The sequence below is a fragment of the Quercus robur genome, chromosome 9 (genome assembly GCF_932294415.1).
Source record: "Quercus robur chromosome 9, dhQueRobu3.1, whole genome shotgun sequence".
In the NCBI taxonomy this organism is placed as follows: domain Eukaryota; kingdom Viridiplantae; phylum Streptophyta; class Magnoliopsida; order Fagales; family Fagaceae; genus Quercus; species Quercus robur.
Genome location: NC_065542.1, coordinates 31,745,640 through 31,767,839, shown reverse-complemented (window position 1 = coordinate 31,767,839; position 22,200 = coordinate 31,745,640). Strand labels below are relative to the sequence as shown.

The 22,200-nt window shown below is 33.7% G+C and overlaps 2 protein-coding genes across 6 annotated transcripts in view; both read right to left on the bottom strand.

The window, feature by feature from the left end:
* Positions 1–22,200, bottom strand: part of LOC126700590 (putative wall-associated receptor kinase-like 16) — a 95,412-nt gene that overhangs the window by 58,720 nt on the left and 14,492 nt on the right. The window contains exon 4 of one of the 5 annotated variants that reach the window (XR_007647248.1): positions 16,430–16,509. The exons of the other annotated variants lie outside the window; for them this stretch is intronic. The gene's annotated coding sequence lies outside the window, so the exon portion shown is untranslated. Of the gene's footprint in view, positions 1–16,429; positions 16,510–22,200 lie in introns of those variants that run through there. 5 annotated transcript variants of the gene reach the window in all.
* Positions 9,705–10,810, bottom strand: LOC126699680 (chalcone synthase-like). The gene is made up of 2 exons (XM_050397632.1): positions 10,633–10,810; positions 9,705–10,138 (listed from the first exon to the last, which is right to left on the bottom strand). The coding sequence occupies exons 1-2, from the start codon at positions 10,808–10,810 to the stop codon at positions 9,705–9,707; spliced, it is 612 nt and encodes a 203-aa protein (XP_050253589.1).

Here is a 22,200-nt window from a genome sequence, read left to right as displayed (position 1 = left end):
TTTTGACAACCATGAATGAATATTTAACATATGGGGAAATTACAATAAACCCACTTGTGGTTATTTCCGTTTCATTTTACCTACTTGTGGTTCAAAACTTATCACTTTGCTCACTTGAGGTAACTTCCATTAGGGATCTGTTACCCACCTCTCTTTTTGCCGTTAGAAAAACATATTTTTAGGGAAAAACAAACATAACAAAAATAAAAAAGTTAGGGTTTTTGATTGCTTAAGAACTTCTATGAGAACAAAGTGAAGGAATAGCACACCAATCAAATATTCTATAGTTCTAAAGTTCTAAAAAACATACAAAAATAAGAGAAATAAAGACCAAATATGATATAGTTCTAAAGTTCTAAAAAAGATAATCCAAAAACCCAACCGGTTTTAAAAACTACCAAATAACAATCAATTTCATCTTCAAACCATCAAATAATCATGTCAGCTGAGAGAGGGACTGATAAGATTCTCTCCAAATTCTAGAGAGAAAGAAGTAGATCTGCCACTAATCTCAAATCTATGATCTCCCAACACTGATCTTCGTTGATCTCCTAAATTCAATCTCTGCCGATCTCCAACTTCGATCTCCCAAATCAGATCTTTGACTCCGATCTCCGCTGATCTCTGTGGTTGTCAATATGTGTTGCCAAGCTTGTCCTTCACCAAAGCTGACTTATTCTTCTCAACAACCAAAGCCACAACCCATAAATCCACTTGTTTCTTCTACGATCGAGTCCCAAATGATATGTTGTTGACTAGCTAACAGGTTATGAGGGATTTAGATACTTGATGTTTTGGGTTTGATGATTCTAGTGTTTTGCTATTGTGGTTGGGATTTAGAGTGGGTTTGAAGTTGGAATTGGGGGTAGGTTTGAAGTTGGAAGGTTCCTTCCCTTTCCTTAATTGGTGGTGTTTGGTTGTGTAGAATAGGACTGAGAATTAGGAGAGGCACAAGTAGCACCTAGGGTCGCCACCACGCCACCAAACCCTTGGCTGATCTACCACAATCCAAACCCAAGGATGGATTTCTCTTTACCTTATTCTTCAGTTGTTGATTGCTTATCTCTATCTCACTCTCTTTTGTTAATAACGATGCTAGTTGTTTTGAAATTGTTGGTCTTGTAAAAATTGGTTCACAATTATGAGTTGTTATGAGATTGTTGATATTGATATAGATTAAAAGTGATCATTGAGCCCTTTGATTCGTGTGCTATTCCTCCACTTTGTTCTCATAGAAGTTCTTAAGCAATAAAAAACTTTAACTTTTTTATTTTTGTTATGTTTGTTTTTTCCTAAAAATATGTTTTTCTAAAGGCAAAGGAAGATGTGAGTAACAGAGCCCTAACGGAAATTACCTCAGGTAGGCAAAGTGTTATATTTTGAACCACGGGTAGGTAAAGTGAAAATGGGCCTAACCACAGATGAGTTTAATGTAATTTTTCCTTTAACATACAAAGCCACTTCTAATATTTTTGTTTAATAAAAATTTGGATTTATGATCCTTGACCTGATTTGCTGAACCCCTTTGATGATCTGCTTAGAATCCCAATTCTAACAACCTTCCAAATCGAAATAGCTAAAAAGATTAAAAAGAAAAAGAAATAGCTAAAAAGAGTGATTTCGTAAAGGTAAGAGGCCGACTATAATTTAAAACAATAACAGCCATGTAAAGAATGCCAAGAGACAATAATAAAAGATGTTAGTGAGTTCATTTAAAAAAAAAGAAGATGTCGGTGAGATTATACAGAAACACGATCCAAGACAATGGGCTAAAGAAATAGTAAATCGCATTGCGCATGCGCTGCGTCAACTGTTATTGGGGTCAAAATTTTAAAAAGAAAATTCAAGTGATGCTAAATTAAGTAAGGCTAATATTGTATTTGTGTTTTCTAATTTATGAATTGACATAACTGTATATATATATATATATATATATAATATGGAAAAAATTTAAAAAGAAAATTCAAGTGGTAATAAATTAAGTAGGGATAATATTATATTCGTGTTTTCTAATTTATGAATTGACACAACTGGATATAATATGGAAAATTATACTACTAGGTAGGTATAAGAAAACAAAAACAACCCAAAGTTTGCAAAATAAAGATCTTGTTGAGTGTTTCGTTAGTATACTAGATATGATCGATGAAATACTTATTTTGTCATTGAATTAATTTATTTTTTGACTAACCTGATCTCAAGCGATTAGGTTCTTAATTTGTCTTCTAACTTATCAATAAAATCTTTATTTTACCCTTACCTTACTCAATTTACGCAAAATTAAGAATGTTGTCACTTAACCAAGGGCAACATAAGAATTTCATCAAATTCGTTATGCAACTTAAGAAATATTGTCATTTTTGCAAAACTTTGGAATTAATTATTGTTTTCTTATAAATGAAAGGAGTACATCTTTGATGATAAATAGCAATGAACATACATAGATAAATTTTTTGTTTTTTTGTTTTTTTTTTATATAAAGTTGGTATACTTGTTTTAACAAATAAATAAAAAAGTAAAAAACCAATTAATCAAAGAAATTAAAAAATCGAATGAGTTCAACTCGTAAGTGTCGGTGGCAATAGATTAAGAAAAGATGACGTGGCCTTCATAAAAAATTCGAAAGTCCGTACATTTGAAACTTGAAATATCTTACCATGGTCAGCACTCTCATAATTGATTATATTATGTCAACTAAGAAAATATTTAGTTTAATCGATGTGGATCATTGTATAATTCTTTATATCATTGAAGGCAAATTGATTTTTAAAATTAAATTGGTGATTGCAACACATGTATCTTGGATACCAAGCAAAGTCTTCCTCGACTGTGATTAAACACCACTTGTCATAATTTTTTTTTAATGTTTATTTATTTATTTAATAGTTGGGAAATGAGAGATTCAAACCTTGAACATTTTCTTTAAATAAACTAGGAAGTGTTAATTAAAATATAAAACTCTCAACTTGAATTAAGTTGGCTTGAACAAAATATGGAAACCCCTCAAACCCTCTTAAATTTTAGCCACCTGTCTAACTAAACAACTAAACCAAAGTGTTAAAAATACTACCTCTTTAGAAGATGTACCAGGCTCTTAAAAGAAGGCATTTTAACAACCTTTCTGACATAAATCATATCTATAAATTTGGCCTTATAGAGTGCTTGAAGGGGGTTCCGTGATTGGTTGATGGGATAAATTTTAGAACGACTTGAACCACTAACAAGGGACATGTTCAATCATATTTAAAGCTATCGAAGGTGGATGTGGCACAATAAAAATTGATGTGAGATTGGTTTGTCCGAAGCCTAGATGATTTCTTTGAGAAAACCCATAAGGTGAATTAGAGCATTGGCTTTAAACTGTTGGAAAGATGTAGGTATGCCATTACTGGTCCAAAGAAACAATAGACCCAAAGAAGCAATGAGAATTGTTGGAATCGAGCCAATTGCCTGAATCAGGCAAGTTGTGGAGTTGGTCATTCTCCTTAAGCATTAGGCCCATAAAGCCCAAGCCTATGTCAAATTGCATTTTGGTCCCTCCAATATTCTTCATATTACATCAATAAGAGAAGCAACAATATTTATTCTCAATCTTTGGAATATAAGAATATATCCAAATTGTAGACACTTGATGTGGCCAAGTGATTCGGCTAATGGAGGTTCATGCTATAATTCAATCACTTTTTAGGTTTTTTTACAGAATTGGTGATCCTTTGATGTAAAAAACGGTATAATTTTGTAATCGTAAGTTTTATCAACTATTGTTGTTAGCAAGAAATTAAATTGGCTAAAATACGTTTTGCACTCTTGTAATAAGTTTTAAGTTTGTAGTTGCTTCTAATTTGGCCTCTCAAGGTTCAAAACTTGTAATTTACATCATTAACTATTAAAACCTCATGCACTATCAGAAAATCTCCTAAGGAATCAGAACCAAAGGTCAACTAATCCATTAATGAGGCAGTCAATTGTAAATCTAGTCCAAGAAAATCCAAGTTCTTGATCTGAGTGATGGTTTTATTGTCTGAAATCAGACATGAGCCTATCTAACTGAAAAGCCATTGGAACACCCTTCTCCTTTCACCAATCTGTTGCTCTACATTGCATGCCAGCACTCAAATAAGGTGAGATCCCATCCAAATTTGGTGAGATCTTAGCTGGAGCTAGCGATTTCTCAACAAGATTTGGTGAGATCTTAGCTAGATCTAGCGATTGCAACCATGATGGATTGATGCAACCATGCCAAAGATGATTGCAATTGATCCAACCACTACAACTTTTAAGTTGTGACAGGCAATGAGCCTTATACCCATGATTGGTAAGGGTTGCATGATCTTAGGGATGATTGCTGGAATTTGAACCCAAAACAAACACCGATTGACCCATGGACAGCCCTTGTCTAGGATACAAAAATAATATTTGGGTTAGGTTCCTTATGAGAACTCTAAGAGCCCTCACTACTGATGCATTACTAATTCCATGACAATTCCACACCAACACCCTCATAATAAGTGATTAAAGCAATAAAATGGGTAGAGGAAGAGGAATCTCAACTTGAATCGAAGAACAAAGACATTCCTTGTAAAGAGAGTCCTCTTGTTGCTGTCCTTGTAAAATTAATGACTTTTTCGTACACACAATTGGATTAGGTTGGAGCAAAAAGGAAAATGGAGGTAATTGGCTTGGCTAGATAGAAAAACAGAGATGTGTTGGAATGGTGACAAGCACGAAGTGTGTTGGGCCGCAATCCACCCATGACCAAATGGTGTAGGAGTTGCATAATGGAAAAACTCTCTGATGCACCGACACGGCTATAGGGGTGCGTATTAGTGTCTGATGCAGAGTGCGACGGGTGACGCCACTGCTTGTGCGTTGGAGCTGCATTGCAATTTTTTTTTTTTTCATTTCCTAATTCATGCCGACACGGGTCGATTTGCATCGATTTGGGCTGAATTGGGTTGTATTAGCCGAAATCGCCGAAATAGGCCGATTCAGGTTATACCGGCGCCAATACCGGCCGAAATTCAAGTTATAAAAAAAAAAAAAAAAAGGTGAGAATCGCACCGTTTTAACTTAAGCTTTAAATGAAAAAACCATAAACTCTCTCTACCATTTTGTTTCTTAATCTTTGCTCTCCGTCTCCCTCTCGGCTCTCTACTCTCTATCTCCCCTCTCTCTCACAGACCCATACTCACTCCCTAAAACACAATCTCAAAGTCTCACAGCCTCTCCCTAAGACACAATCACTCTATTCTTTGCATCTCTCTGTCTCAAATCTCCACCATCAGTCCATCACTCGGTTTCAGCTCTCAAGCTCACCGACCCACTCTCAACTCAGGTATCAAAGCTTTTATTCTTAATTTCTCACCCTCCATTATACTTTCGCATGCTCTATTACTCATTGTGATTTGATTTTTTTTTTTAATCTTTTTTTTTTAAATTTTTATTATTTTTTTATATAAGCTGCTTGTAATGTTGCGAGTTGTGACTTGGGTTTGATTTTTTATTTAGTTATCATATATTTGTCAAATTATTTGTAGATTGAATTGAAATTATTGAATTTACAATGGATGAAGCCACTAGCACAGAAATTTAACCTTCATTAGGTGAAGAAGTGCTAAATGCTGATGCTTCTCTTTGGTAGTATGTGAATAAATTAGAAAAGCCACCTGGTTCTACTTCTAAATCAGGTGGAAACACACATTTTAAGTGCAACTATTGTGGTGGAATTTTTTTGGGATCCTATTCTAGGGTTATGGCTCATTTATTAAAAAATAGTAATAAAGGTATTAGAGTATGCAATACAGTGACACCGAGCCATAGATTGGAAATGCACAGAATGCATGATCAGGTTGAGAATAATAAGTTAGAGAGAGAACGTAGAAGTCAAATTCCCTTACTCCGGCCTCTCTCAGGCCGTGGGCCTATTCCCTCATCTTGGAGATAAGAAGGGAGTGGTAATACAGATCCGGTTGATGGTAAGAGAAGGAAGGTGACTGCGAATTCTCCTTTGAAGAGAGCATTCTAGAATAATGCTAAACATGAATTGGATAGTAGAATTGCTAGGATGTTTTATACTGGTGGGATTCCATTTCACTTTGCAAGGAATCCAAATTATCGTAGTTCCTATGCATATGCTGCTACCCATAACATTTTGGGTTATGTTCCTCATGGATACAATGCCTTGAGAACAACACTTCTTCAAAAAGAAAGAGCTAATGTTGAAAGACTTGAAACCAATTAAGGACTCTTGGCTTGCAAATGGTGTGATTGTAGTTTTTGATGGATGGTCAGATCCATAAAAGAGACCACTTATTAATATTATGGCGGCTTCAGACGGGGATCCAGTGTTTATAAAGGCAATTGATGGGCCAGGAGAGTTCAAAGACAAAAATTTTATTGTTGTGGTGTTGAAGGATGCTATAAAAGAGATTGGACATGAAAAAGTTGTCCAAGTCATCATTGATAATGCTAGTGTGATGAAGTTTGCTAGAGCTCTTATTGAAGGTGAGTATCTCAAAATATTTTGGACACCATGTATTGTCCATACTCTCAATCTAGCTTTGAAGAATATTTGTGCAACAAAAAACACTGAAAAGAATGAAGTTACATATGAGGAATGTAGTTGGATTACACGTATTGCTAATGATGCATCTTTCATACGTATTTTTATGATGAACCATTCAATGAGGTTGGCAATGTTTAATGAATTTTGTCTATTAAAACTGCTCTAAGTTGCTGATATTAGATTTGCTTCGATTGTTGTAATGCTAAACAGGTTGTAGTTGATAAAAAGATGCCTTCAAGCCATGGCTATTAGTGACCAATGGGTTGCTTATAGGGAGGATGATGTTGGAAAAGCTAAAAAGGTGAAAGAAATGATTCTAAGTGATTGTTGGTGGGATGTTGTTGATTATATCCTTGAATTCATAGCAGCTATTTATGATATGTTACGAGTATCTGACATAGATAGGCCTTGTCTTCATCTTGTGTATGAAATATGGGATTCAATGATAGAGAAGGTGAAGGCAGCAATATATCGACATGAAGGCTTGGAAAATGATGAGTATAGTTTTTTTTTTTTTTTTTTTTTTTTTTTTTTTTTTTTTTTTTTAATGTGGTGTGTGATATTCTCTTTGATTGATGGACTAAAAATTGTACACCACTACATTGCTCGGCCCATTCCTTAAATCCTAAGTAAGTACTTTCATTTTCTATTTTCCTTAGTTCCCCTTTCTACTAAAACACACGTTTCATCATCTATATTTGTTTGTTTGTTTGTGTTTTTTATTTTTTTATTTTATTTATTTTATCTTTATCTTTAACTAGGTATTACTCCACTGAATGGCTTTCAAAGAATCCAAAATGCATCGCTTCACATTAGGATCATGAAATTTCTATGTAAAGGAGCAAGTGTCTAGAGTGATGCTTTGAAGATGAGAGTGAATTAAGGGTGGTGAAAATTGAGTTTGCTACATTTTCTGGAGGGAGGTTTCCTTCACTAGATGCCTTGACAGATAGATAGGTGGGCCTTACAACCTTTGGTTTGGTGGCAATACCATGGCTCTTCCTCATTTCCAACTCTTCAAACCCTTACCATTAAACTTCTTGAAAAACCTTGTTCATCCTCATGTGCGGAGAGGAATTGGAGCATATACAAATTCATTCATTCCTTAGAAAGAAACAAAGTAGCTCCTGCACGTTCTGAGGATTTGGTATATATGCATTCTAATCTTCGACTCTTGTCAAGGCGCAATGAGAAGTACGTAAATGCAACAACAAAGGTGTGGGGTATAGCAGGAGACTTTTGGAATGATAGTGACATACATGGAGGAGCTGGAATTCTTGAGAATGCTACCCTTACACTTGATGAGCTAGAGTTGGAGGCCATGGTTATTGGGAATGTTAGCACTAATGTTACTACTAGTGAATGTGAAGTTCGAAATGAAGCTATTAATCTTGATGATGATGATGAGGGTTGTATTTGATTGTCTTTTATTTTGTTTTAGTTTCAAACTTGTGGGTTGTATTTAATTTATGACCATCATGTTTTAGTTATTATCTATTACTAGCCGCAAACTTGTGCGCTGCACATGATAATTATTTTTATGGTGGTTTTATTAAATTTTTTTATACAATTTAAACTAATTTAATAAAGAGTAATGTATTTTGTAATTATATTTTTATTTATTATAAGAATAATCATAAATGTAATATAGGAACAAACATAAATCATAAATTTAATAATTTTTGTCGTACTAAAATGAAAAAAATACAAATTTTCTTAGAAATTCAAAAGGCAAGTTAATGAAAATATTTATTTATTTTTTTATAAAAGTTATTTGTAACATTTTGTGAATCATTAAAAAGAATATAAAATTTGGAAATTATTATTTTAGTTTTAAACAAACTTTCTCAAACTTATTTTTTCTGCCTACAATCCAAAATGCCGAAAAAAGTAACTAAAAAAATTAATAAAACTTAACTATGATTAATTGGACCAATTAGGAAAACAATTTGTTGTTTATAATCTACTGAGGTTATTTTCTTTGCAGAAATTGTAATTTCGTCCACCCAAAACATATTATCAACTAAACAATTATTAGCAAAATCTAAGAATTAAATTTCTGTATATGCATTGTTATAAAATAATAATAATAATAATTAAAGTAAAATTGCGAAAGATAAAATTTGTCTCTCATCCAATAATTTTTGATTAGCCAACCTCTACTTTTCTCTAAATAAATGGCATTATAAAGTACTTCTAATACAATTATTAAAAGTACTTGATCACCACAAATGATTAAAAAATAAACAAAAATGATTAAAGTCTCATAGTTTAACATCTAAATTGAGCACTATAAAAATCATGCTACCAAATTACAATAAATACCAAATTAAATTATCCAAATCATGCTATGTAGTAGAATAATATTACATTTTTATATGCTATATTTATTCCTTTATAACGCAATATGATAATATTTAACAATCAAAGAGAGAGAAAAAAAAACACAACAATTAAAAAAAAAAAATTGAATCGCATTAACCTAAAGTAGATTAAAGAATATAAAAAATTATCAACCTAAAGCAAAGATGTAAGAAAAATAAAAAATAAAAATCCACCCAAAAATTGTGTGTGTGTGTGTGTGTGTGAGTGAGTGAGAGAGAGAGAGAGAGAGAACTTTTTTTCTATAAGGGAAAACTATGCATAGAATGAAAGAGATAGTGACAAATTTATAGTAAGAGAGTGTGAATAAGAAGAGACAAAAATATAAGAAGATGAAGGAAAAGATGAAGAATGATATTAATGTAGAAGGTAGTGGGGAGATGAGAAGGTGACAGAAGGAGAAAGGTTGGAGAAATAGTGAGGAGATGAAAAGGTAAGGGAGGAAGAAATGTTGGAGAAGTGTAAATATGAAATAAAAAGTTATTAAAAATAATTATAAGAAAATGGAAAGAAAAAAGATAATGACGTGGATGCTGACATGGCTCAACATGAGCGCAGCAACATTAAACGCTACGTTTCAGTTTTTAGTAATATATAGATTACTCTTAAATTTGGTATATGCATAATGTGAAAAAGCATGCTTTGCAATATATAGAAAATATAAATAAAAATATTTTTAATATTTTTTAATCTCTGCACTCGCATCCTACTTTTTTAAAAATTGCCAAGTCCCGCACCCTCACCCGAATCCGGGAACTCACCCATGCTTTATAGGAGAAAACATAGCTATGATCTCAGTGCACATCACGAGAACTCGTGCATCTACATTGTTCTTTGCAAGATCTTTAGCAAGGCGAAGACAAGTCCCACTTGCATAACAGCCTTGTTGATAGATCATGAACCTGTTTATGTTTGGATTAAGTCCAAGGAGCTTGGTGAGTTGAAAATTAGCACCAAGCATGTCCACACTAGCAGATGTGGAGAATATAAGGTGGGTGTTCCTTGAGATGGGTTGGCCCCATTCTTTGATAGCTTTCAATGCTACTTCTTTGCCAAGCTTTGGTACCCCAAGAACCACCATGTCTTGGCTTGCATCAAGAGATGGGGCATTATAAGTACAAATCTTCGGATTTGCCTTTAGAATCTCCTCAGTAAGGTAGAAATGACATTTTCTTATTGCTGAATTCTCACCTGTTAGTGAAAATGTAACATACATTTTCTTATTACTTCACTAATACATTGGGAATGTTATGTAACACCGATTTAAGTCGTTTATTATTTTTATACTAATGTTAGAAATCCTACAAATTTTATTATAAATTGACGTGTCACTAATTACTGTCAAGTAATTTTTACTTCTTAATACTCATACAATAAAATTTATATTTACAGTATCTTTAGCAATATGTTTATTTTAATGGTAGTGCATAGTAAACTCTCATGTGTGTTTTACAAAATAGTTTATACTTTTTTACATACCTTTTTCACATTTTTAAATACAATATTCTCAGTTACATATGTTAATGTACACATTTTTAACACAAAAATGTGATGTTCATATTTAAAACGTGAAAAATGAATATATACGTAAGATTTGAAATAAGTTGTATAAGAGAATCATTACCCTTTATAAAATGTGTTTAGATTTTAGCAAAAAAAAAAAAAAAAGGTCTATGAATGCTTACATATGTGCTTGAGCTTTTCTTTTAGACTTATCTTGTGCTCGCTCTTTGTCACGCGGAAGTAGAAATCCAGATAGTCTTTTTGGTAGAAAATATTTTCTGAATTCACTATGGCAATGGCCAATATTGTGGTTGGGCCCTTTGCACTTTGTGCTTCTCTAAGACTTCCAACTAACGCCATTAGATATGTTTGCTAAAAGTTGAGATTGTGGGCTAGTTGCAAAGGGATGTTGTGTGTATGTGTATATATATATATATATATATATACAAGGATAGATTGTAATAATGATATAAAGTTGGAGAGTATTCATTTGTAAAATGAATAAAGTGGAAAATTTGAGTACTGGAATTTTTTTGGGTGAAAATCCAAGTTCAAGTTACACACACACACACACACACACACACATATATATATATATATATATATATGAAAATGTGTCTATTGAAATGACATAACTTTCTTATTGGATATATATCAAAAGTGCCTTTTGACCAAAAGGTACCTATTAAACGAAAAAGTAACTATTGAAGGGTTATAATAATTTGGGTATAAATTGGGGCTTATATTCACTTGATAACTACTTTTCCTCTTCCAAAAGGTTAGTTTCTAAGAAACACAAGAAATCTTGTGGGTATTCTCCAAAATTTCAGTTTGTAAAACCTAATAAACTTGGTTATATTCTGGGGACAAGTTTGTAGAAACTCTTTAGCAACTTACGTATGGGGACAAATATTGTCTAAAGATAAGATTCAATTATCCCTCCAAGTCAATCACTAACTTCTATTTACTTGATGCATTCATTTTGTTCTTTTATTATTACTCCTTGATTTGGTGAAATCCCCAACAATCTTAGACAATATTTGCTATAAGACAAGGAGTGAATGATGGTACAACTTTGAAGATGTTGAACCATGATTTGATGAAATTGTATCGCTTTGATGGAACCGATTTTACTCGGTGGAAAGAGCAATTGGCTTGGATTTGAAGAGATTTTCAAATGATAAATCGATCATAATGAAGATTCAATAGAACAAGGCTTAAAGAAACAAAGTTTCATTGTTGGCAAGACAAGGTGATGATTCTTTCATATTGTGGATGCATTAAAAACCATGTTCATAGTTTGAATATTGAAGGTACGGATTCCTTGTTCATGGGCAATTTGAATTTCAAATTGATTGATAAGTTTCTTTGTTAGAATATTTGCAAGTGTTGCGAATTTATATGAATTGAGAAATAAGAATGAACCTTTGATATGTTTAAATATTGTAAAGTGAAGTAGAAAATCTAAAGAATGAGAATTTAGACTCTTAAAGTGATAGAGCATGTGAATATTTTCCTAAGTGATTTTCTAAATTATGTGAAAACATTAAATAACATGTCAGAAGATTTTACTTTAGATCAATTCAAAAGTGATTGTGAACAATGTTCAAAGTGGAAGTTCTAGTAAGACCAATAAGGACTTGAATGTGAATAAGAGTGTGGGTGGTTTTAAAAGAACAACTCCAAGAATCCCAACAATGACAAGTAGAATTTGTCATGTTTCCTTTGTGGAAAGAGAGACCATTATATTCAAGAATGTAAGTTCTTAAAAGAATAAGAAGGATGACAATGAAAATGCCAATGAAGCAATTGTCATTGAGGACATTATTGCTATAGTGAGTGACGTATGTAATAATATGATCACTGTAACTCATATGGCTATAATCACAAATCCTTCCGATTGGTGGTTTGATTCAGGTGCAATGTTGCATGTGTGCAACTACAAGATATATTTTAAGACTTATAAGGTGTTTTCTATAGAAGTAGAGGTGCTTGTGGGCATCTATAGTAAGACAAAAGTTCATCATTGTTGAAGTGAAATTGAGTTTTGGCAAGAAGTTTTCTTGATCAATGTTTTTCATGTACTTGATATCAAGAAAAGTTAATTTGTTATATAAGAATGGTCTTGTCCAAGAATGGGATATTAGTAGGCAATGAATATGCTATTAATGACATTTTCAAATTGAGTGTTATTAATTAAGATGTTTCTGGTTGTGCTTATATTGTTGATTCTTTTATTTGTGGCATGCTAGACTTGAACATTTAAATTTTAAATTCTTGAAGTTTATATCAAAGCATGATATAATTTTATATAAGCATGATTTGAGTTGAATGGTGTATTAATTAGAGATGGTGAACATTTCTAAATAGATATTCTTTTTTGTGAGGAATATGTCATAATACACTAAAGTGCAGTCCTTTATACACCCTTATAAAATGTTTTGGTCAAAAAGAAAAGAGAAGAGAACTCTAGTTGATATGGTGAATGCCATAATCTTGAGTGCAATCAGTTAAATTCCTATTTGATCAATGGGATGAAGCTTTGCTTAGTATATGCTATGTGCATAATAGCGTTTCATCTCAAAGGTATTTCGTATGTGTTATGAAATGAGAAAGTAACCAAATACTTATCATTTTAAAATGTGGGGGTGTTTAACTTTTTGTAAAATGATAGACCAAAGAGGACTAATTAGTCAAAGAGCTATATAAAGTGTCTATGTAGGTTTTGTGTAAATTCATGGGTATATAATTTATTAGACTTCATGTCTAATATAAGAGTGAAATAAAAAGAGATTGAATTTATTGAGTTTAAATTCAAAGATGATTTCAAGTGATAGGTTAAGAATGTATTGACCCATTGTGATGAAGTAACCAGTTAATTAGCCAAGTTAATTAATTAATTCAATTAACATGCAATATATGTGGTAGCACAAACAAATCACAAACTAAGTTAATATGTAGCGAAAAATAAAGTTAACACGGTGATTTGTTTACGAATAAGGAAATCCTCCAAGGCAAAAACCCCACTGGGTTATTTTAAGGTTACCACTCCCGAGAATCCACTATTATCACAACAAGCGGTTACACGAAAAGGAATCCTAGTATCTTATACCAACCTACAGTTGAACTTTTACCTTAATACCCAATTGGACTTGTTCTATAGTGACAATCTCTTCTTTTAATGCACGACTCTTAGTACATGACTAACCAATCGATGCACGGATCCAAGTACGTGACTAACCACCAACTTGAGAAGGATATTGGTTGCAAAATTCTTTACTTCATCCACACGATTAAGATCATGAAGCTCTTTGGTTACAAAACTCTACGGTGTACAAACGCAGCAGCTTCTTGAAGAGAAATATGAATAAGGGCAAATTGTCTCTGGTCACAATATGCTTGTAAAAAACCTTTGCATCAAGTTGCACTCACTTGTATTAACTATGACGGCTATTAAAATAATATTTATATATGTTTAGGGTTGTCAAGAAAGAAAGCCTAAATATGCACACACACGGATTGAAGTGAAATCAGATCTAAAAATCTGATTTTCTTAAATCTCGATAGATAGGTTATCTATTGAGCAACTGTCGAGCATCAGGCAAAAGCTGCCTTTTAAACCTTGATAGATGCTATTTGTCAAGCTAGCTGTCGAGTTTTAAAATTCAACACTTTTTCACTTGATTCAAACATTATCCCAACGAAATCCAAAAATTGGCCAATTAGATTCAACCATTATTACCTTCCTCTTACTCAAGTTAGGAAACTCGTTTGTTTCTGGTTGATTTCTCACCAATGATTTGCGTGTCAGGAGAAAGGGGGAAAAAAAATAGAAGAGAGAGAAGAGTTTCAGCGTATTTAGCCAGTTGGATGAAATTAAAAGTAAACTTAAGAATTTGTATATAATTTATTGTACCTAAGTTTTGTCATATACATTAACTTTTTTTTTTTTTTTGAAAAAAGGTTATATATATTAACTTCTTATCAATGATCTTAAGTATATTATTTTATTTTATTTTATTTTTTGGTTCTCGATGCTTCAATATAAAAGAAACTATAGAACAACAAGTCATTTGGAGGATACAAAAAAAATTAAAGTAATTATTTATTATTTTATTGGTAGAAAAAGTAAAGTAATTATGAACTACTTATATTAAATTAATTAGTGGATGTACTATTAGACTTTAGTCATAATGTTTATAGATTCCACCAAAGCAGTTATGCGTGTCACATGCTGTTATCAAAAAAAAAGAAAAAAGAAAAAAAGAAAAAGCGTGTCACATGAAATTTTTTTTTTTAATAAATATTTGGTATCTGGATTTTTATTAAATTTTTAGTAAGCTAGACCATGAGTATAAGATTCAAATTTTGTATACTTAAAAAAAAAATGGAGATAAGTCAGTAATCTCTTATATTATAGACCCGACAAAATTGAGGTTTTGGTTGTTAGGTACTACATTTTTTAGAACGTAATAGGTGAATTTGAATACATTTTTAAGAACATAATAGGTGAATTTGAATATAAGTACGTAGAAATTTATAACTCATAAAGTTCTTTAATGTCTTGTTTTAAAGTTGTAGGTATTTTTTAAAATCTTATAATTACATGTTGGAGTTCCTTCTTATTTTTATTTTTATTGGTAAGTTATATACATCCAACCAATAAGTCTTGAGCTCACAACCTTACCCTCAACGAGTGAAAGTTGCAACTGTTAGGAAGAATATTAGAATAATATTTAACTCATTAAATTCTCATTTACTTAAGACTTACAGTATAAGTGGTAGCCTATCAACTTAAAATGTGTTCTGAGTTCTTATTGCTGTTGTTTATTGTATTAAAAGGGTTCCGGTACTGGAGCAACAAAACAACATTCGATTTTAATCTTATATTCCCATTGATGAGCAATACAAATGCACATTACTTTGCATTTACAGTTTACCACTAAGCAGCCAAACTAACGCGCCAAGACAAGCTTCACCCAAACCACAGCCAAGTCATCTAAACAGCCTACATATAACCATGTTGAATTTGTAAATTTTCATTCATCAGATATAATAACTAAGCAGCGATTAGAAGACTCGTGTCAAGTGTAAATGCATCCTTTGTTGGGGAAATAAACATCTTGGGGAGCTTCCTTGAGTAATTAATATAACATATAGAGACACACTTTAACCCAAAAGGCTTAAACCCAATGGGTATATGCTCAATTATGTTATATTAACCACTCATTCTTCTCATCTTTATTCAATGTGGGACTTCACTCACAACCTCTCCCTCACGTGTGAGTCTGCCTCTCTATGGGTTTCAAGACCTCTCTCTGGGCCATGAACAAGTCCTACTTACTCCCCCTTGCCTAATGGGCTTTTCACTTCATCAGCGTGTCATCCATGGGAACCTCGCACCACACCATTAGTTAGCACCATTAGCAATATTCCTTTGTTGGGCTTTTTCTTCTTTTCTTCTCCAGGATCTTTATGTGTGGGCCATTTAGGCTTTCTCTGCCCCTATTGGGTAGGGACCATAAACACCTCACCACCTTCGCCGCACACCACCATGGGCTCTGATACCACTTGTTGGTAAATAAACACCTTGGGAAGCTTCCTTGAGTAATTAATATAACATATAGAGACACACTTTAACCCAAAAGGCCTAAGCCTAATGGGTATGTGCTCAGTTATGTTATATTAACCACTCATTCTTCTCATCTTTATTCAATGTGGGACTTCACTCACACGTGTAACCCAACATCCTTCACCTTAGTGCAAGAAAAGAAAAGGTACGTTATTATGGGCCCAATTTTTTATTTGTTGCTTTAAAGGAACCAATATCCTTAACTTTGGTAAAATGAATTTTTGCGGGTGAGTCTAGGCCTCCAAAGTGAAACTTCACTTAATAATCATATTTTCAATTTGCTTAATTATTCAACATGAAACCATATAAATAGATATTTTTACAAGATAAAATTTAAATTCAACATATATCTAATATTTATCTATTACAAGTAGAAAAAAGTTATTTAAAAACTAATCTACAAATCTATCCCATCTTGTCTGTTTACCTAGTCCCAAACTAATAACGAAAATACATTTTTAAAATGATAAAAAAAAAAAAAACTATGAATAAAAAGTATAATGATATAGTCTAGCATCATATCATCCTTTAACACACTAGATAATTATCTGCCATCATCAAGTATTGATATGCTGACTTGTTTCCTTATGCTGTCATAACATGCAGAATTGCCAATGACACCATCAACACGATCATCATATGGTTTTTGGAGCAAGTACTCAGTCTCTTCTGTACTCATATTGCCTTTAACCCATGGATGCTTTGTCATTGCTTTCAAGCCCTCTAACTCCATTGCAACTTCTTTCATAGTAGGCCTCTCCTCTGCCTTCACTTTTAAGCATCTCTTAGCTAACATCGCAACTTCATTATGTTATCCACCTCTCTTTTTGCCGTTAGAAAAACATATTTTTAGGGAAAAACAAACATAACACAAATAAAAAAGTTAGGGTTTTTGATTGGTTAAGAACTTCTATGAGAACAAAGTGAAGGAATAGCACACCAATCAAATATTCTATAGTTCTAAAGTTCTAAAAAACATACAAAGATAAGAGAAATAAAGATCAAATATGCTATAGTTTTAAAGTTCTAAAAAAGATAATCCATTATTCAAAAAATAAAAAAGATAATCCAAAAACCCAACTGGTTTTAAAAACTACCAAATAACAATCAATTTCATTTTCAAACCGTCAAATTCTCACATCAGCTGAGAGAGGGACTAATAAGATTCTCTCCAAATTCTAGAGAGAAAGAATCAGATCCACCACTAATCTCAACTCCGATCTCCCAAATTCTCTCCAAATGATCTCCCAACTCTGATCTCTGTTGATCTCCTAAATTCAATCTCTGCCAATCTCCAACTTCGGTCTCCCAAATCAGATCTTTGACTCCGATCTCCACTGATATTTGTGGTTGTCGATTTGTGTCGCCAAGCTTGTCTTTCGTCGAAACTGACTTATTCTTCTCAACAACCAAAGCCACAACCCATGAATCCACTTGTTTCTTCTAAGATCAAGTCCCAAATGATACGTTGTTGACTAGGTAATTTATGGGTTATGCGCGATTTAGATACTTGATGTTTTGGATTTGATGATTCTAGTGTTTTGCTATTGTGGTTGGGATTTAGAGTGGGTTTGAAGTTGGAATTGGGGGTGGGTTTGAAGTTGGAAGGTTCCTTCCCTTTCCTTGATTGGTGGTGTTTGGTTGTGTAGAAAAGGACTGAGAATTAGGAGAGGCACAAGCAGCACCTAGGGTCGGCACCACGCCACCAAACCCATGGCTGATCTACCACAATCTAAACCCACAAATGGATTTCTGTTTACCTTATTCTTTGGTTGTTGATTGCTTATCTCTATCTCACTCTCTTTTGTTAATAACGTTGCTAGTTGTTTTAAGATTGTTGGTCTTGTAAAAATTGGTTCACAATTTTGAGTTGTTATGAGATTGTTGATATTGATATAGATTAAAAGTGATTTCATTGAGTCCTTTGATTCGTGTGCTATTCCTCCACTTTGTTCTCATAGAAGTTCTTAAGCAATAAAAAACCCTAACTTTTTGATTTTTGGTTTTTTTTTTTTTTTTTTCCTAAAAATATGTTTTTCTAACGGCAAAGGAAGATGTGAGTAACAGAGCCCTAACGAAAGTTACCTCAGGTAGGCAAAGTGTTATATTTTGAACCATGGGTAGGTAAAGTGAAAACGGGCCTAATCACATATGAATTTAATGTAATTTCTCCTTTAACATACAAAGCCACTTCTAATATTTTTGTTTAATAAAAATTTGGATTTATGATCCTCGATCTGATTTGCTCAACCCCTTTGATGATCTGCTTAGAATCCCAATTCTAACAACCTTCCAAATCGGAATAGCTAAAAAGATTAAAAAGAAAAATAAATAGCTAAAAAGAGTGATTTCGTAAAGGTAAGAGGCCGACTATAATTTAAAACAATACCAGCCATGTAAAGAATGCCAAGAGACAATAATAAAAGATGTTAGTGAGTTCATCCAAAAAAAAAAAAAAAAAAAAAAGAAAGAAGAAGAAGAAGAAGAAGAAGGAGAAGTTGGTGAGATTATATGCATTTTCTTGCTGGTGGAATACAGAATCACGATCCAAGTCAATGGGCTAAAGAAGTAGTAAATCGCATTGCGCATGCGCTGCGTCAACTGTTATTGGGGTCAAAATTTTAAAAAGAAAATTCAAGTGGGGCTAAATTAAGTAAGGATGATATTATATTTGTGTTTTCTAATCTATGAATTGACATAACTGGATATATAATATGGAAAAATTTTAAAAAGAAAATTCAAGTGGTACTACATTAAGTAGGGATAATATTATATTCGTGTTTTCTAATATATGAATTGACACAACTGGATATAATATGGAAAATTATACTACTAGGTATAAGAAAACAAAAACAACCCAAAGTTTGCAAAATAATGATCTTGTTGAGTGTTTCGTTAGTATACTAGATATGATCGATGAAATACTTATTTTGTCATTGAATTAATTTATTTTTTGACTAACCTAATCGCTTGTCATTGAATTAATTTTTTTTTTACTAACCTAATCTCAAGCGCTTAAGTTCTTAATTTGTCTGATAATATAGTAAAGCTATATCTGATAATATATTGGTGGCCTTTGAAACCCTACATCATATGAAATCACAAAAATCTAAAAAGAATGGCTTTATGGCTATGAAGTTAGACATGAGTAAGGCGTATGACAGAGTTGAATGGAAGTTTTTGATGATGATCATGGAGAAGATGGGATTTTGTGAAAAGTGGAGGTCTCTTATTTTTGAGTGTATTAGCACTGTGTCTTATTCGATTTTGGTGAACGGAGAGCCAAAGGGAGATATAAGACCTACTAGGGGAATTAGACAAGGCGACCCTTTGTCACCCTATCTCTTTTTGCTATGCTCGGAGGGGTTGAATAGGTTGCTTCAAAGGGCAGCCCATAATGACAAAATAAGGGGCTTTTCTTTATGCAAAAATGGCCCAAAAATCTCACATTTATTTTTTGCAGATGATAGCTTGGTGTTCTGTAGAGCTACCATGTCGGACTTACAGGAAATCCAAGCCATTCTATCCTTATATGAACGTGCTTCAGGTCAAAAGCTCAACCGGGAGAAAACCTCTATATTTTTTAGCAAGGCAGTAAGTGTTGCAAGAAGACAAGAGATTTCAGATTTCTTGGGGGTTTCGGAAGTAAAAGAGTATGAAAAATATCTTGGCTTGCCGGCGGTGGTAGGAAGGAATAAAAAGGAGAGTCTAAGATACATAAAGGAAAGGGTTTGGAATAAGATACAAGGGTGGAGAGAAAAATTATTATCCCAAGCGGGTAGAGAAACCCTATTGAAGGCGGTAGTGCAAGCAATTCCATCCTTCGCAATGAGCTGCTTCAAATTACCGGTGAGCTTATGCAATGAGATTGAGGCTATGATCCGAAAATTCTATTGGGGGCAGAAGGGGGAACAAAGAAAGATCCATTGGAAAAAATGGGGAATTCTTTGCAAACCAAAGATGGAGGGAGGCATGGGATTCAAGGACCTGGAAAAATTCAACGATGCTATGCTAGCTAAACAGGTATGGAGGCTACTACGGGATCAGAATTCTCTTTTCTTCCGTGTCTTCAAGGCCAAATATTTTCCAAATGGTTCGGTCTTGGAAGCTTCAACTTCATCGGGGTCATATGCACAGCAAAGCATCATGAAAGCCAGGAAGGTAATTTCTGGAGGAATGAAATGGAGAATTGGTGATGGCAACACGATAAGTCTGTTCTGTGACAATTGGCTTCCAGGCGGAGGGTCAGCCAAAATAGTTTCTCCACGGGTACCTGAATTAGAAGGGGCCAAGGTGTCGGCTATTATATCCCAAGACACAGGAACTTGGGACCAGAACCTGGTAACTCAACATTTCCTCTCCTTTGAAGCCCAACGCATAATGTCCATTCCTTTGTGCTTGACAAACCAGCGGGATGAGTTAATATGGCCGGGCTGTACAAATGGGGAGTATTCAGTGAAATCTGGGTACAAGCAGCTGTGTGAAGAGGAAAATATGTTGGAAGCATCGGCGTCGGATGCCTCAGGTCAGAATGCCTTTTGGAAACGTCTATGGAAGTTACGGGTGCCAAACAAAATTAAAACTTTTCTTTGGCGAGTTTGCTCCGACGCACTACCTACAAAAGTGAATTTGAAGAAAAGAAAAATCCTTGAAGACACAAGATGTAGCGCCTGTCTTTCTGCTCAAGAGACCACCCTCCATGCAATATGGAATTGTGATGAATTGAAAGAAGTTTGGCTCCCCTGTTTCAGCGGGGTTAGAACAGAGTATCCGAATATTAATGAAGTACAGGAACTGATTAGCCTGATTGGAGTACAAAAGCAGAGGCTGGAACTATTTGCGGTTGTGGCTTGGTTTGTTTGGAATCGTCGGAACAAAGTACGGATCCAAGAACCCAGTTTGGACAAGAGCAGATTATTCAACGCAGCAGCTCAGTACCTCTCGGCGTTCCAGTCGAAATTTCCGGAAAAAATGGCGAAGTCCCCTGCGATTGCAACGAAGTGGAGTCCACCATTGGGCGAGGGGTATAAAACCAACTATGATGGAGCAGTTTTTGAGGAGGCGGGAGAGGCAGGGATAGGTGTGGTGGTGCGAAACGGAAATGGCGAAGTACTTGCTGCACTTTCAGAAAAAATACCTTACCCCGGCACAGCGGAGTTGGTGGAAATCCTAGCTGCAAGAAGGGCGGTCCAGTTCATTGTTGAATTGGGCATGGCACAGTCAATATTTGAAGGAGACGCAGAGAGTGTCTATAAGGCATTGAAGTCGGGTGATGTGGGTCACTCCGCATTTGGTCAATTTGTGAAAGACATAATGTCTATTTCTGGTTCGCTTCGAACTTTCTCTTTCTCTCATATTAGGAGGCAGGGTAATTGTGTGGCTCATGCCTTAGCAAAGAGAGCAAGATTTGCATTTCCATTGTTAGTCTGGATGGAGCATGTTCCACCGGATGTGATTCCCTTTGTACTTTCAGATCAGTAGTTTTTCTAATAAAGTTTCGTCGTATTGATCCTAAAAAAAAAAGGTTCTTAATTTGTCTTCTAACTTATCAATAAAATCTTTATTAAACCCTTACATTACACAATTTACGCAAAATTAAGAATGTTGTCACTTAACCAAGGGCAACATAAGAATTTCATCAAATTCGTTATGCAACTTAAGAAATATTGTAATTTTTGCAAAACTTTGGAATTAATTATTGTTTTCTTATAAATGAAAGGAGTACATCTTTGATGATAAATAGCAATGAACATACATAGATAAATTTTTTGTTTTTTAATTTAAAGTTGGTATACTTGTTTTAACAAATAAATAAAAAAGTAAAAAACCAATTAATCAAAGAAATTAAAAAATCGAATGAGTTCAACTCATAAGTGTCGGTGGCAATAGATTAAGAAAAGATGACGTGGCCTATATAAAAAATTCGAAAGTCCGTACATTTGAAACTTGAAATATCTTACCATGGTCAGCACTCTCATAATTGATTACATTATGTCAACTAAGAAAATATTTAGTTTATTTGATGTGGATCATTGTATAATTCTCTATATCATTGAAGGCAAATTGATTTTTAAAATTAAATTGGTGATTGCAACACATGCATCTTGGATACCAAGCA

What these genes read in the sequence shown, in the direction of transcription:
- LOC126699680 (XM_050397632.1), bottom strand. Translation starts at nt 10,810, where the DNA reads ATGGCGTTAGTTGGAAGTCTTAGAGAAGCACAAAGTGCAAAGGGCCCA. An exon ending in AGAAAAGCTCAAGCACATAT is followed by an intron (nt 10,139 to 10,632) that starts GTAAGCATTCAT and finishes TTTCACTAACAG; the next exon opens with GTGAGAATTCAGCAATAAGA.